At 36.9% G+C, this 15836-nt stretch overlaps 1 protein-coding gene across 3 annotated transcripts in view; it reads left to right on the forward strand.

Moving 5' to 3' along the window:
• Positions 1 to 15836, forward strand: part of PRKN (parkin RBR E3 ubiquitin protein ligase) — a 758965-nt gene that overhangs the window by 463120 nt on the left and 280009 nt on the right. For all 3 annotated transcript variants that reach the window (XM_048067874.2, XM_066994150.1, XM_013186798.3), the window contains one exon: positions 6393 to 6529. In XM_048067874.2, the coding sequence (XP_047923831.1) occupies positions 6393 to 6529 (137 nt within the window). The remainder of the gene's footprint in view (positions 1 to 6392; positions 6530 to 15836) is intronic.

The raw sequence follows: 15836 nt of genomic DNA on the forward strand, positions 1-15836 counted from the left end.
ACATGTAAGGATGCTTCTCTGCCATTCCCACTGTGTTCCTACTGATGATTTTGGTCTTATTTCTGGCGTTCTACGAAGTGCAGTTGCAGTATGTGTTAAAAACTGTGGTGAGCCTGATGCCAGGGCAGTCCTTGAACTTCCAGGGGCTTGTTGGGACGAGCAGAGCCAATGCCTGAGCTCTGCAGAACCATGATGCAGAACCATCTGCTCCTGAGCTCTGCAGAACCATGGAAAGCCCTCCGTGCTCTGCAGAAAGCAAAGACATTGCACACTTAAAATATCCTGGGGGTTGTTCTCATAGTCCCGCTGTCGATGGGCCTCGGGGTTTGGGTTAGGGCAGTATATGAGCTGCCTCTGTGGTTCACATTTGTCATCTTTTGCTTCCTTTACTGAGGTCTTTTCCTTTTCTCCCCAGCAGTGCATTAATAAGGTTTTAAAAGTACAGATAAAGGAAAATAAGCAGGTTCTACTGATCTCCTTTCAAAGCATGACTGATTTACCAGTTATTTGCTGTGCACAGAGCTCTATAGACAACTAGGCTGATAGATTACAGGAAAAGTTTCTTCTGCAGCCTAATCAGTGTCTGTTCTTTGTCTCAACATGGAGTTCAGACAGGGGGTGTCTGAGCAAGCGGGCACAGCTCTATTTAATTCAGGGCACTAATATAAGTATGCCAGTACATGTAACAGTTCCCTTGCCTGTGTCATCGGGTGGCAAATGCTGTTCCCAGGCACAGTGGTCGCAGATTTTACAGGCAATAATGCGTGTCACTTCCATAGTATGAGAAGAAATTTAACAACAGAGTTAACAGAAGCACTGCTGAAAGGAGCACTTGCCTTCATGTGTGCTAATTGTTAGCGTGCCTGTCCTCCCGTGTTCTGGTTTATTACTCTCAGACTGTTCCTGGGTTCTGGCTGTTTGGCACTGCTTTCCAACAGAAATAAGAAACATGAAAGCACATTTTAGAAGAAAATAACATAAGAAAGGAGAAAGTAGGTCAGATTTCACTTGCCAATGCCCCTTTAAGTTAACAGCTGTGGGTCAGAATACATTTTTATACGGAAGCACAGCCAGAAAATCTAAGCTCGTGCAGTGATGTCTCATGCTGTTTGTAACCTTCACTTTACAACCTTTGATGTGTTGTGTGGCAAGCGATCAAAGACACAAAACCAGAATATTTTTGTTGTTTTAATGGATTTAATATGTTAGCTTTTTGAGAATACCATATTTATATATTCTGTTTTGTTTAATTGACACAGTCTGTGTAAAGATTTATTTTTCATCAACCAGGAGGGGAAAAACAGGGATGTATATTTTTGCGTTCCTAAAACTCTATGAAAGATGGGTTCTTCTCTGTGGTATTCTTTATCATTCATTCTTTTCTCTTGTGAGGTCATGGTACCCATTTCAAATACCTAGCCCTTGTCTTAAGTATTTAGGAGTCTGTATTGTTACTTACAGGTTGCTCTCTGCAGTTGCAGGGTCAGTCTGTATATAGCATATATACTGTGGTCAGTCTATAATAGCATATTTCTCATTAAAAGACAGAATTGGTTGTTGTTTTTTCCTCCAAACTGCCTCTGTTGTAAAACAGAAATCACTGTGGCAATTTTCTATATTTTTTTTATTTATATTTTATATAAATAATAGCATGTTTCTAATAGAATTTAATGATGTACTCTAACTGGATATACTTGGAAGTATTTTTCATGGTAAGAAAACCATGCACGTAAAGCATGATAAACAGGAAGCAATTCTTGCAATAATCTTAAATAGGACAGTGGACTCTATGCCATAGAAAGGAAAACCAGATGTGGCACCAGCTTTGTATGAATTAGAAGACTATACTCTTCCTACACACGTGATGGATGAATGAAGTGGCTTCTTTAGGCATTGTAATTTTGGTCTCTTACAAGGGTAGAGACAAAACTGATTGAGTGCTACTCAGGGATAGTATTTCTGTTTAATTACTTCGATTGTTTATGAAGTATCAGAGAGCCTGTAGTGTCTACATAGCCTAAGTTTGCATTTCCCATAATTTCACTTTTTACACATTTTATTCAGTGATTCATCTTTTCTTGAATGGTGCTTATCGATCTGACCTGTAAGTTAACAAAGATTCATTTTGGAATAGCAAAGAGATCCATTTATAAATGAAAATGATTTCATGGTACTTATAGAGAAAGCTTTTTGAAGTACAGGAAGATTGCCAACATGAAAAAATGTATTAGAAATGCACAAGTGTGTTATGATAAATATAGCACTCAAAGGTGGGGTTAAAGGCTGTGATATAGCTGTGTGCATTCAGATTTATTTGCTGCACAGAAATGAATCCCAAATGGCTATTTTTGCTTCACTGACTGTAATCCCAACAAGGCAGTCTTATAGACATCTGCTAAGGTTTTTGATTATTATTTGGTTAAGATTTTGAGATTGAGGTGAGAAAAATCCAACTGTCACCTAGAAATGACCTCGAGAGGGTTTCACAGATTTGTCCGACATGTTTTTCACAGATTTATACAGGCTTAGCTATAGTTCTCACTCCAAAGTGCTTCAGACTGCGGCTACTCACATTTTCTGAAAAAGAATGGACTGATATATGTGGTATGCTGTTTAACCTTTAGTCATTCAAACTTTTTTTCAAAATCTGAAGGGTAAAGCCTAAGAGAGGGACAAATGCCTACCAAGTTGTTCTTAGGTAGGCATTGAAAGATATGTCAGTTAATCCACTGTCATATAATGCAAATAATTCCTGATACTAAGTAGCCCCTCATGTTCATAGCCACTGGACTCACTCTCAGTACATTAATAACAGTCATGAGATTTGGGGATATACTAGAACAATTTATTTCCCAGTGGGATTCTTATCTAAACAAGATCAAGTCTTCATATCTTTATTTAGCCAGTGCACTGTTGTAGTGTATCTGAGAATTATCTGTGCTTTTCTGCTTCTCAGTTAGGAGAAAGAGGAAAGAGCATGCAGACCAGACAGTGTTTCCATCCGTGCTGTTGTTGTGCCACGGTTATCCAACAGTAATAACACGAAGCAGAAACATTTAGGTTCTCTTTTCTTTTTCATTTAAGTAAATTCATGCTGATAAAATTCTAATGAAAAGGAATCAGAGCACAGGAGCAAGTGACTTATTATGGAAATTTTGTGTGATGCATTGTAATGGTGGATTTTCAATTTTTAAAAATGGTTACATTCCTAATTGGCGAACAAAAAAGACCAATTTATCCCTTGCTGTGAGAAACATTTTTCTTATATATTATTCTCATGAAGCCTCTAATTCAGCCAAACACATTATGTAAATGGAACCTATGAAATACCTTTTAAAATATACATCAGATTTACATTACTAGACTGTTATGTTAGATTGAGCAAGGGCCCTTGTTACACTATCTAGCAAATTTTTTTACTTTCATAATATTCCTTTCTAAAATACATTGTGTTTGGTTCAAGCAAGGCTTCTATTAATAACTCTTGGGGTTATCCTAAATGAGTATTTACTAGCTCCACCCAAGCGTTGTGAACATAATCTCTGCATTTTGGTCTTTACTGATCTCAGGAACAAAATTTTATATCTCTTTTAAACTAAAAGTGCTTTCTTTTGAAATAAAATCTGCAAATGTTGGAATGTAGTCACTGTTCTAATGCCAAATTAATTTGGATAAATCTGCATTGCATACAGATTACATTTCTGAAAGCCTTATGACACAGATACCATGGGCTGCAAAATTAACAGATTTAGTTGTGAAAGGTTGTGTTTCATGATACAGGCAGAACTCAGACTTATATGTAGTTAATATGCATTGCTTGCTAGTCTGATAGTGTTCAAATATAGCACAATTTAACGTTAATGTTTTTCCTAAAGATACAGTTTAAATGTGTACGTATATGGCTGTGCTCCTTGTGGAGAATATGGTTTGATTTCAAACAATTGTAATACATTAAGAAGCAAAATTGATATCACAAAATAATTTATGTTAGTAACTAATAGTGGTAGCTCATTTGCATAATGGAGTGCTATTAGTCTTGGTTTCCTACAAGTTTAGGTGGAAGTGTTAAAAACACCATTTTCATTTCTGGCCTGTTTTTTCAACAATACTCAACCACTGAATCGCTCCTCACACAAAAGTTATATTTTGTCTTCAAAACGAAGGTCAGAGAAGTACAACTTTAGATCCAAGGAGCTTCCAGTGAAGCTAAAAAGATACTCAGCACAGAAATAAAAACGAGCAATTAACCCTAAAGGAGAGAGATCCTTTAAAGCTATAAGCAAGTTTGATTGGTTTTGGAAGAAATCTTTGGGTTGTTTTTCTTAAGATTACATTGACTGGTGAGCCATGGGGACTTCTGCACAGTAAGGACAAAATAACTGCTCCTCCAGCTCTTTCTTTAATGATTTTGGGACCGTTCAGAACTAAAAGATACATATCAACTTCTCATTTTGCCTTACAGCTGTCTTTAAAATTATTATTTGTTACATTCAGAACAGCAAGTGGGCAACTAATAAGGATTAGTAATGGGGAGGTTTTATTTAATTCAGTTTTTAAGCTTCTTTATTCAACAAAATCCTTAAAACATAGAGATTATGTTTTTAGAGATACCAACGCACACTGCCATGAATTCTATACTATGTGCAACTCTAAAGCATATTTTCATGGAAGATTAAATGCGTATATACAGTATTTGAAATTATTATTGATTACATTTTGTGGTTGTATTCCCACATTGAGGGCTTGGTGATTTAGTGTTTCAGTGGTTTTTCAAAGCATCGTCTAGCAGGATTTACAGAAGCTATAACAGTATTGCTAACTCTAATGATTTTATCACAAGTTCTGCTGAATTTGATGTATTTTAATACCTGACTCCCAGAGTACGGTGAATATGTGAGAATTCCAGATTTTATATTTCTATATAATTCTCTTTCCTCCTAGTTGCTGAAAAAAAAATATCATTTAACCCATTTTAACCCATGTTTGCCCTCAGGGGAAAAAAAAAAAAAAAAGTATATTATTTCAGCATTTGGTTGGGAATCTCACCGATCTTTTCAGTTTAATGCATCTCGCTTTCTATTTTTCCATCTTTGGTGCTTGAGGTTGGTAGTACTCCTCAAGGAAGGGATAGGCAAATGGTATAGTACAGCACAGAGCACATGACTTTATCAAAGAGGTCATAGTCATTACTTTCACAGAATCATAGAATCACAGAAGGGTTTGGGTTGGAAGGGACCTTGAAGACCATCCAGTTCCAACCCCCCTGCCATGGGCAGGCACACCTACCACTAGATCAGGTTCCCCAAAGCCTCATCTAGCCTAGCCTTCCAACTTTGGAATCGACAGTTAAAGTATGTCTATCCACAGTTAGCTGAAGTTAACATATAGCAAACAACAGGCTTATCACTATTTTCCATATGTAATGTTTACTATATTGTTCACTATATACTCATTCTGAGAAGGATTTTGAGAGCCACTGCCCCTCCTTGCTGAGGCCACTTCTGGGGGTTTCAGGGTACAGGCCAGCTCAGGAATAAAACCATTTTTCCTCACTTGTCCCAAGTGTTCTTCTTCTGCATTTCCGCAAGCAGTATCCTGTCAAGCTTGGGATACCCATATTTAGTTGTTTCCGTGTAGGCATCTGCATGTGTGGTGGGTGTTTGCTCCAATTATCGTCAGTGGAGTTTTCATCAGACAACAGAGCCAAGTGGGTGATTCAGCTCAGCCCAAAGCAGATAGCTGGAGGCTGATCAGCTCCAGGCTCCACTGAGTGCATTTACTATAGTGGGAATTTCTCACTTAGCATGTAGATAGATACTTATATATAGCACTGAAGTTTAGACATCTTGTTCACAATTGAATCCCATACCTCTCTCCAGAAGCTGAATTATTTTGCTTATTTTCACTAAGGGAGTGCTCTCTCTGTACAGTTCCAGTGGCTGGTTTGAGAGGCTGAAGGCACAGGGTGGTCTTCACAAAGTTCGGTTTACCTTTCCTAGCTGGTCACATTTCTACCTAATCCCACCTAGCTTCTGTTTGATGTTTTACCATATATGATCTTACCTTATCTCATACAAAGGATTTCTGTTCCTAACGTATTTTCCTTGATTTAGGTTCCAGTTTTCAGTACAGTAAACGGTTCCAGTCTCAAGTTTCAGTAAAAACTTGTTTCCTGTACCTTACAACTGTTTCATGTTAGAAACCATCTCTTTTTAAAAGTGCTGCAGTATGCCAGGCTAAATTCTGGCTTTATGTAGACACTAGTCTTGTCTACTACTAAGGAAAAATTATTACAAAATTCAAAGTTTGATATGAGGATTTTTGTGGAGTTTGGTCCACAGTATACATGGTAAAGTACTCATTCATCATTTTCACTGTTTTGTTTTTAACAGGAGTCCTGTGCTTGTGTTCCAGTGCATGCATCGCCATGTCATTTGCCTAGACTGTTTCCATTTGTACTGTGTGACTATGCTGAATGACCGTCAGTTCATCCATGACCTGGAGCTTGGTTACTCCCTCCCTTGTGTAGGTATGTCTTAGTGGGTTTTCTTTTCCAAAAGGAAATGGGATTTTGATTTCTTTTTTTTTAATTGCCAATTAATTTTGAGTATACCTGTGGAGTTACACTCTTTCCAAAGGAGTTGTTTCATTTCGTGAAGGAAATATTTGAATATTGAAGTGATTCTTTGCTGAGCATGTGAACTGGAATATTAACTGGATTCCAAAGGACATTTCTTTCAAAATCGAATGCAGATTTTTATTTTTTTTTTATATTAGAGTTTTATAATTGTGAAGTGCTAAAGGATAGCATTACACTACTGGTTTAAAAAAAAAAATCCTTGACCTGCACATCTCCACTTTTAAGTGAAATAAGATGTTAACTTTCTTGGCCTGTCTTCAAGAGCTAATAAAAAAAGACTGCAATAGGAATTTCGAATAGCCTTCCTGTTGATGAAGTTATTGCTACTAATTGTCACTGCGTTGAAAGAGATGTAGATCACCCTGAAAAAGTGGTAGATAATCTGTTTTAACTGAATAGGAAACAATGTTTGGCATAAGTAAAACAAAGACAACGAATCTGGAAGATATGTTTTGAGAATTGATTCCATTACACTGGTTCATGGACTGCAAAACTCAAAAATTTTACTTAGAAGTATATTAGAATCTATTTTTCTTGTTGCTATATTTTCTTACATACATATATATTTGCAACAAGTTCTATGTACTGCTATGAGAATCATTTTCCAACATACTAGAAGCTGCATAGGTGATGACTTTGCCTGAATGCCTGAACAGCTGTCAGGTAACTTTCAAATCAATACATGGGAGAAAAATTGTCAGTATTTCTTAAGAGTGGCATTTACTCATTGTGAGAACATGCCTTAAGGATATTGTAAGTATACTAATAAGAACCATTAAAATTATTTATTATTAATAATTTCAGGAGTGGTCTATCAGTGGTCATCAAATCCCATTTCACTAGAATTACTGTTTATGTGCTGTTTACTCACCAGATCTCATTTTACTTCCCTCCCTCCTCAAATGCAGCTTGCTCTGCTACTGCATGTACACACTGATGTTGTACTAAACAACATTCTTTTTAGTAATGCGTAAGAAAACTTGTAATGGAGAACCTAACAGGAACTTTTCTACCCAGTGCTCTTTCCTTCACCATTACTGTAGCATCATGTGGTCAATCTGCACTAGATCTGTACTATAGATAGGGTTCAGCTGTCAATCTAGTCTCAGATGTGTTATACTTTGTATTAAAATAGCTGAACATGGAAATACTAAAGTATTGCTAATTTTCACATTTCAGAACTCCCCAAATGAAAAAGCTGTTTTCCAAATAATATAATAAAGTAGTTGTCATAGTGGTAGTTGTGGTAGTAGTTGTAGTAGTAGTAAGAATAAGAATAATGCAAGTGCTATAAATTTTGTCTCCATCCTCCAGCTAGTGTTAATATTACTTTCAAAATTGCCTGATGGGGTGCTGCCCTTTGCCAGTGAGATGTGCTCCAGTGCAGTGTAGTAGAGATTCTTGAGTCAGAGGAGAATTGTAATTCTGAAGGAAAAGAAATATAGTTGTGCCAATACAGCATGTAGGACAGGCTTTTTGACACAGCTGGTAAACTGATGTGGACTGTCCAGGCAAATACTACTTCAGGACCTATGCTAACATCGCTGCACAGTGCTTTTGATGCTGTCCAGGCATACCTGTTTGCACCAGAGCCAGCCTGCTGATCTCTCAGAGGCATTGACATAATGTTGTGCTGACATGCTTTGTGTTACAGAGGTTCTCAGTCACAATCTCTAAGCACTCAGCAGTTTTAAATATTATTCCATCTAAACCTAAAATTGATTGCTACCTCTGTCAGTTCTCTTTGTTGTGTTATCAGTTCTGTGTCAATAAAAGCATTTCTAAGCATTATTTTTACAGACTGCGTTGCAGCCTGAAGAGTCTGATCGGTGCTGTTGTAACTTCACTGCTTCCTTTCTGTAACTACCTTTAACCCAGCTTTCTGGTGTGCGAGCGGTTTGGTTGTTTGTAGAATTTGGTTTTATTTGAGTTAGGAACTGATCAAAAGTTACCTTTTGTCATTTGAGAAGGACAGGAGGCTGAGTTCCACACCTGTGAAGAAGAAAGCTTGAGCTGCTAGTCCCTGTGCTCTTACTGTTCCACTACAAATCAGTTTAGCCTCCTTCATAGCTATGGATTCAGCAGCTTTCATCACCAATGAATTCAATTAAGAAACATTCAGAACAGTATCATGTGATTTGCTTTTCTACCTATCATGGCACTCCTACTGAATAGTGTAAGATTGCATTTTTGCAGTCTACAGTTCACAATCTTTGTTTTTGTAACTGCAATTTGCAGTTTGTATTTACATGTGAGGAAGATAAAGCAGTGTTTGACACAGCCTGCTCTAATTACCTCAGTGAAGCCTAAAATTATTTCCTCTTGATAGGAATGAATACCATGGGACATTGCCAAGAAATTACTTTTCTTTCTTATTGTGGCAATGTTGGTTTAATACACGTTACCTCTAACAGTGCTTGACTCAAAGCGAAATATATTTGATCTGAGCTTTATTGAAAGGTTGGATCTTGATTTAAGCCTGCTTGTAAAAGGAATACAAAACAAAGTCGTGTTTACTGTAATGAGCTTTATGTTGTAGTAGGCGACCAGGTGACACAGACTGATCAAGATCTTAGTCTATATTAATTCATATATTTTTAAACATTACAAACTAATGCTGGAGTGGTATTCATGGTGTCTTGAACAGAAAATACTAGTATTCTGGGTTTGTATGCTGTAAAAGTGATTTCAATTTTCTGTTTTCATATAATAGTTAATTTACTTAAAATCTAGCCCATTTTTTAAAGGCATATGTGCACACATTGCCCTAGAACTATAGAAAGTTTAGTTTTGTAATTAAGCCTATTTAAATTTTTTGCACTTCCAATTAGTTGTGTTCATTCTAGTGTTTTTGAAAAATAGAGATAACATAATGAACATAGCCTGCAGTTTCCATTAACATTTGACTCACTGTTCCAAATTTTTATCAAGGGAATGTACCAACATAACAAGATTTTTATATCTTTTATTGGATCAATCTAGAGGTGAAAGCACCACACACACAACAGAATAAAAATAAACAACAGCTGCTACAGCAAAGGGTCACTATGACAGACAAGATCAGTGTTATCCCATATGTATGATAACTTGAGCTGGAAACGATCTAGGGATTGCACATAAATAGTGCTTCTCAAGTATGTTTAATATCTTGCTTCCTGGCACATATATGCCAGAAGGTGCATTTTGTAATTGCGTTCAGGTATTCTGTGGGGTTCTATCCTTGCTTCTCTCTTTTTTTTTTTTCTTTTTCTCTTATTCACCCTAATTATGTAGAAGATAGTATGTGTTCAGAAGGCTATCCCATCTGAGGAGCTATGATATATCACCTTGATAATGCCATAACGTTGCTGCATTCCTATACAGAATGTGTCATTGCTGAGATTTTTGGACAAAGAACAAAATTCTTAATTCCTTAGTGCTTAGCTGCTAATCTAGTGCCCAGCAGTGATACTCCAGCTGAGAACAGTCAGCATGGGAGAACTACAGCTCTGAGCACAGTAACTCTGGTACATTGATAGGATTAGCTTCTCAGAAAATTGTGGCAGCAGCCCCATGGTTCAAACCCACTGTATCAGCTCAGAAAGAGGACTTATGGATAGAAGCTGGCTCTATTTCATCGGTCATTAGAATAAAAAAGTAAACGTTACAGATTATACTCTCTCTGCCCTTGTTAAATGCCAACAAAAATCTATCCCATCTCGCTGTGTGGTGTCTTGTATTAATGAGGCTTCATGCATAGAAATTTCCATGAGTGGTGACCTCCAAGTATCTTTGAAATAATTAATAAGGTGCTTAGAGGAACAGATTTGCATATGCATGAAAGATCATTTGTGGTTATTTAGTTACTGTGCAGGGCAAAGAATCTCATAGCATTACCTTGAAGCAGGAATTGTATACAAATATACAATGTATTACCCCATTGTATTACACATTCTTATGATCACTGTTTCACTTTTAAAATAGCATTACAGCATTAGGGGTCTTAGTCCCCAGGGTAAAATAAACTTCCATGGATCTTTGGGAGAAGGAAAGTTGGCGAGGCCAAGGAAAGGCAAGGTTTTGCACTGCTGTAGGCACTTTACAAAAATGTCTTTGCATCAGTTTATTTCTTATGAGTAGTCATATACATGATGTATTTTAAATGAATCTGGATAAACAATGCAGATCTCCTGATGATTGTAAAGCACTATTGTATCTGGAAGTAATCTCATTTTACCGCATATATATAAATAAATGAGTGAAATTACCACCAATAGCTTTAAAGTATAACAAACTGCTTAAAGAGCCACATTCCATTGGAAGAAAGTTGCTGGGGAATGATAAAAGAGGCGTATGTTTTAAGATTTATTTTTTTATCCCCATTAGATTCTATTTGTATATTAACAGGGATGTTTCTATTCCTGTGGAGGATGTCAAAGCAGTGGTGAATCTCTGAATCATCTTTCAAAATTGTAGTACCCAAAAAGAAAAGGGGAGAATAAATAGACAGTCAAAGCAAAGTTTGCAAGTAAAGGAAGGAGGAAAGCCACATTTGATTTGATTGCTCCAACTAGTCTGTTTGAGTCTTTTTTGCTATAGACAAAATCCCTGCTACATTTAGGAAGGTGTGTGTGTTTCTGTGCAAGGGATTTTAAAGTGGCGGTCTGTGATCTACAAACAGAGCCTTCTCAAGAATATTATGAGGAGGAAGACAGTGGGTCTAAAATCAAAGAGTGCAGCAGTTAACACAAGAAACAGGATTTACCTGGTATGAAGCCTCAATACAGGAACAGTTTCTGCAATTTGTGTTCTCCTGCTTAAAAAGTATTTAAAGTAACATAGGAAATGGCATTTTACTATTAGAATAATAAAATACGAGAGATTGAAAGCAGACACATTATGTTAAATTCCTGACAGCTTTAAACTTTTTGTAATTTCTTGTTTGTATGAAATATCTGAGCATACAGAAGCAGGCGTAGGAGGCTGGAAAAATGCTTTTTATTCTTTACATATTGTACAACTTAGGAGAGGCTTTTTCCACTCCAAGGAATTAATAAACAAGCAATTACAGTTCTCAGAGTGTTTGTGGTGACAGCTCTAGCTGTGTTTTTCGTTTTCCAGTATTGCCCATGATAGGGAAAATGCAGATATGCAACCATGCTCTCTATTCATGTTCTTAAAGGGATACCTGAGCATCTTTTGGAAGGGCATTTGGAAATAACTGACTTTTTTTCCCCATCTTTCCTGGATGTTTTCTGTCATTAATTTCCCATGGATCTGGCTGAACTCTACTATCTAGGCTAAGGAAGGCTTGTATGCCTACTTGTCCTCATCTCATTGTCCTCAGTGTAAGCTGGTTATTCCTTCTACAGAGGGAATGCAAGGACTGCTGTGGTGAAGGGCATCACTGTAGAAAAACAAAACCTTTTTATCCTCTCATTCCTGGAAAGTTCTTCATAAAAAGCAGATTATACAAGCTAATACATTCCTGCATTTGTTTGATGAACAGTGAACCTTAGATCATTTCCCTATGTAAAAATAATTTAGATGTTCAGCCTACTCATTAATTCTGACCATATCTTCCCTGTGTATTATGGGCAGAATAAGTATTTACTCTTTCTGTAAATAAAATCATCAATAGGTCAGGCAGAGTGAGAATTTCGTGATCTGTTGCTGATATACAGAGGGCTTCTACTCTGTCAGTTCAAGCTAAACTCACAGACTGATCACTGAAAATGTCTCACCAGAAAACAGATCCTTCTTTGGGTGGGGAGGATTCTGCCATATCAGCACTATGACTGAAATTATTATTTCCTAGATGAGGCAGAAAGATGAGAGAAGAAAGAGCAAACTATGAAAGATTATACAATGAGATAGTGAGATGACCATCTTTCCTTAACAATTTATCGTTCCTTTTAAGATACTCTAAATTTCTTAGAAGCAATGAAAGAAAATTTAAATAATTTTGAGCTTTTCACAAAAGTAATATTGTATGAAAATGATGTGCTGTTGCTTTTATCTCATCTAAGGCAAATTCCTGATATGTCTGCATTGCACTTTTAGCGAGAGGTTTCCCTTCTTCCTGTTGACATTCATACAATCACAGTTCTTTATTATTCATGTTATGGTACTTTGAACATACTGCATTGACTTAGATGTTAGTTATATTTCTTAGTAAGAGGCAATGTCTGTCCCTTTGGGCTTACCATCTGAGTGGCAAAAGAAGGGAAGAGAAGCAGAAGTGACACGTCAGCTAGAGGTTACACAAGAGATCATTTACTGAGTTTGTATTGGAAGCCAGGTACAGTGACCCTTCTTACAGTGCTTTTCCTAGGAACATATTGCTTCTTTTTTCACCTCTAATATGTTTTAAAAGTAGATTCCTCTGATTTCCTTTCTTTTAACTTTCTACAGACTCTTGATTAATAGACTAAGATGAGAAGTGATTTCTTCTATAATACTGTATGTGCACAGAACAAGTGGCAGAGATCTGTGCAGCACCCTGGAGGAGAGAGCCTTACTGACAAAAGGTCATCCACATCACCGCATTCTTTCTAAAAATTGTCAAAAGTTTATCAGATAATACAGCTAGACTGCCTTCTACCCTGATCTAGTGGGTGAAGCTAACCTTATTCCACTAACTGTAAGTTTATTCCAACCAGACTTTACCAGAGAAGTGAACCAAAAGCATGTAGATAAATCAGATTTTTACTTTCAAGGGGTAATTGAATTTGCAGTGGTTTCCTGAAGAACTTTTTTAAAATTTAAATTTAAATGTACATTCTCCTCTTAGTGTGAGCATAAAATAAACATGAACCAACAGTGTATCGAGAATTTTTTTGTGGTCCTTTACTAGCAGAAGCACAAGAGTCTAGCACAAAGGACATGGCTGAAAGTCACAAAAGCTCCTTCATGTCTATTTTCAGTGTTGACTGAAGTTCAAGTTGCAACATCTGAGATTTGTCCCCTCAAGTCTTTGCTCTGTTTCTGTAACAGCAGATTGCCAACTCCATATCTAAACAGTCTCAAAATCTTCAGAACAAGTGGAGCTTGACATGCTTGAGGCAGGCATTGAATTCTTCTCCAGGAACAGCTTACAGTGAAATCATACCACATGATTCTTTGAGTTGCCATAATTAAATTCAGCATGAGCTTTCTTACCATAGGTGTTTTTCTCCCTTATCTCTTACTAGTTCTTCTGCTGAAATATATTTAATTTTTAAATTACATGGAGATGACAGTGCATGTAGGCTCGTTCCAGTTAGTAATACCAAAGGGCAAGAGATAATGAAAAAATCTTGCTTAGAAATTAATTGGCTCTAAAAGGAACTAGGAATGATCTTTCAAAGCAGACTTCTTTTCATATAGAAAAAGTTGCCCAGTGTCAATGTAAAATACACATACTGAAACAGTGGCAGAATATGGGCAGTAGATATCTGTCTTTCACTACTATTTCCTGCTGAAGTGGAGGTGAATTTTTGTCTCAACTGGGGTCAGTGAGAGCTGTGATTTATCTTTGGAAATGAAGGATATTCGTTCTGACTGAAAGTGCTTCTGCCTATAGTGGTTTATCTGATAATAATCACTTGATGTGGGTATAACAACCTTTGACTGGGTTGAGTCACTTTTAAGCCTCCATCCAATTGAGACATGCATTAAGACATGTTGGTGATTATTCAAGGAACGAAAGAAAAAAGATCTGAAGAAGGAGGTTGGATAAAACGGTGAAATAATGCCTCCAGCTTCTCTCACATTTTCATATGCCTGGGAATTTAGCCTTTAATCACAGTAGTTCAGTGGTTTACATGTGAACTATTCTTCCACAGACTGAAGACATCTGGGTGTTTGTCCTGAAAATGTCCAACGAACTGTAGAAGATACTAATTTTTATAGCTGGAATGTGTTTGAGAAGTTTAGCTTGTACTTTCAGAATAGCAGGAAGAGAAGCTGACCCTTCATGCTTGGATAATTGCAGATTTCCTGAGAGATCAGTTTGTATCTGAGCAGAGGGTCTCTTTCAGTGTAGCACCATCTCTAAGGTGGGTTCTGCAAGCAGCAGCCTTTGTAAGAATTCATTAATGTCTGCTACCTTATATACTCCATAAATAAGTTGCTGGGACCAACTGTGGCACATTCAGCATGTGTTTAGTCTCTGAAGCCTGGTGATTAATATTCCCCGAGTCACTTTCTGAGCTTTGGTCTCCCACATGGCAGCATGTAGAGCTGCTGCCACATCACAGAACCAGCTAAGGACATTTTCTTTCAACAAGGAGTTGGCTTTAATTAAATTTCTGTGTCTGGAAAGTGAAAATCTAATTTTCTTTTTGACATTTTCTATATTACTACTTAGACAAAATTATGAAAATAATTAATCCCCGTGAAGCAGACATCAGCATTATAAGAGGTACAAAAATATTGCATATAAATAATACTACTAATCACCAATCTGTTATAATTTATTGATGCAAGTTCTTATTAAAACTCTTAAATCAGATTTGTTCTTGATATAGCAGATGTGCCAAATGATTGCACAATGTAGGTGCAAGTGAGGGTTATAAAAAGTAACATGGTTCAAACTGCACATCAATATATTTTATCTCTACAGAGATATATTTAAAGAAAAGAAAGAAATGGCGGAACGGGGATAAGGTGTATTATTTAGTAAGGAAATTTTCATTCTGTATCGGGTTCAAATACAGGCCACCATAGCAGTGGCTGAAATTGGTGATGGTTGAAACGTAGGTCTGTAGGCAACAACTTGGTGTCCTCATTCTGGTCCTTGGAGAATCTGTGTTCATGTTCCCAAAGACATCATGTCAGCTGCTGTCAATTGATAGCCTGGTTCTCTTTCCTAAGAATGTAACAAATGACCTTGTAAGCATGGAAATCAAACTTCCTCCTCATAGCTAAAGCACTTTGTGGAAATTAAAAGTGAGGGTGGAACAACATGCTGCCACTTCCACTGATGAAATGCCACTGAGATGCAATCTTCAGTGCTTTAAACTAAAGTCCTTTCAAACTAACTAAGGTCCTTTCAAACGAACTAAAAATAAAATGTTTACGAAATCTGAGCACCTGCACATTGCATTTTGTCAGTCTCTAAACCGATGTGATGCATCAGGTATTGACCATGATACTTCAGTACTTTCACTTAGAACTTGGTACCATAGGCCAATTTCAAGAACTGGTCCTTGGATATTGCAATTGTAATCTATCT

The sequence above is a fragment of the Anser cygnoides genome, chromosome 3 (assembly GCF_040182565.1).
Source record: "Anser cygnoides isolate HZ-2024a breed goose chromosome 3, Taihu_goose_T2T_genome, whole genome shotgun sequence".
In the NCBI taxonomy this organism is placed as follows: Eukaryota; Metazoa; Chordata; class Aves; order Anseriformes; family Anatidae; genus Anser; species Anser cygnoides.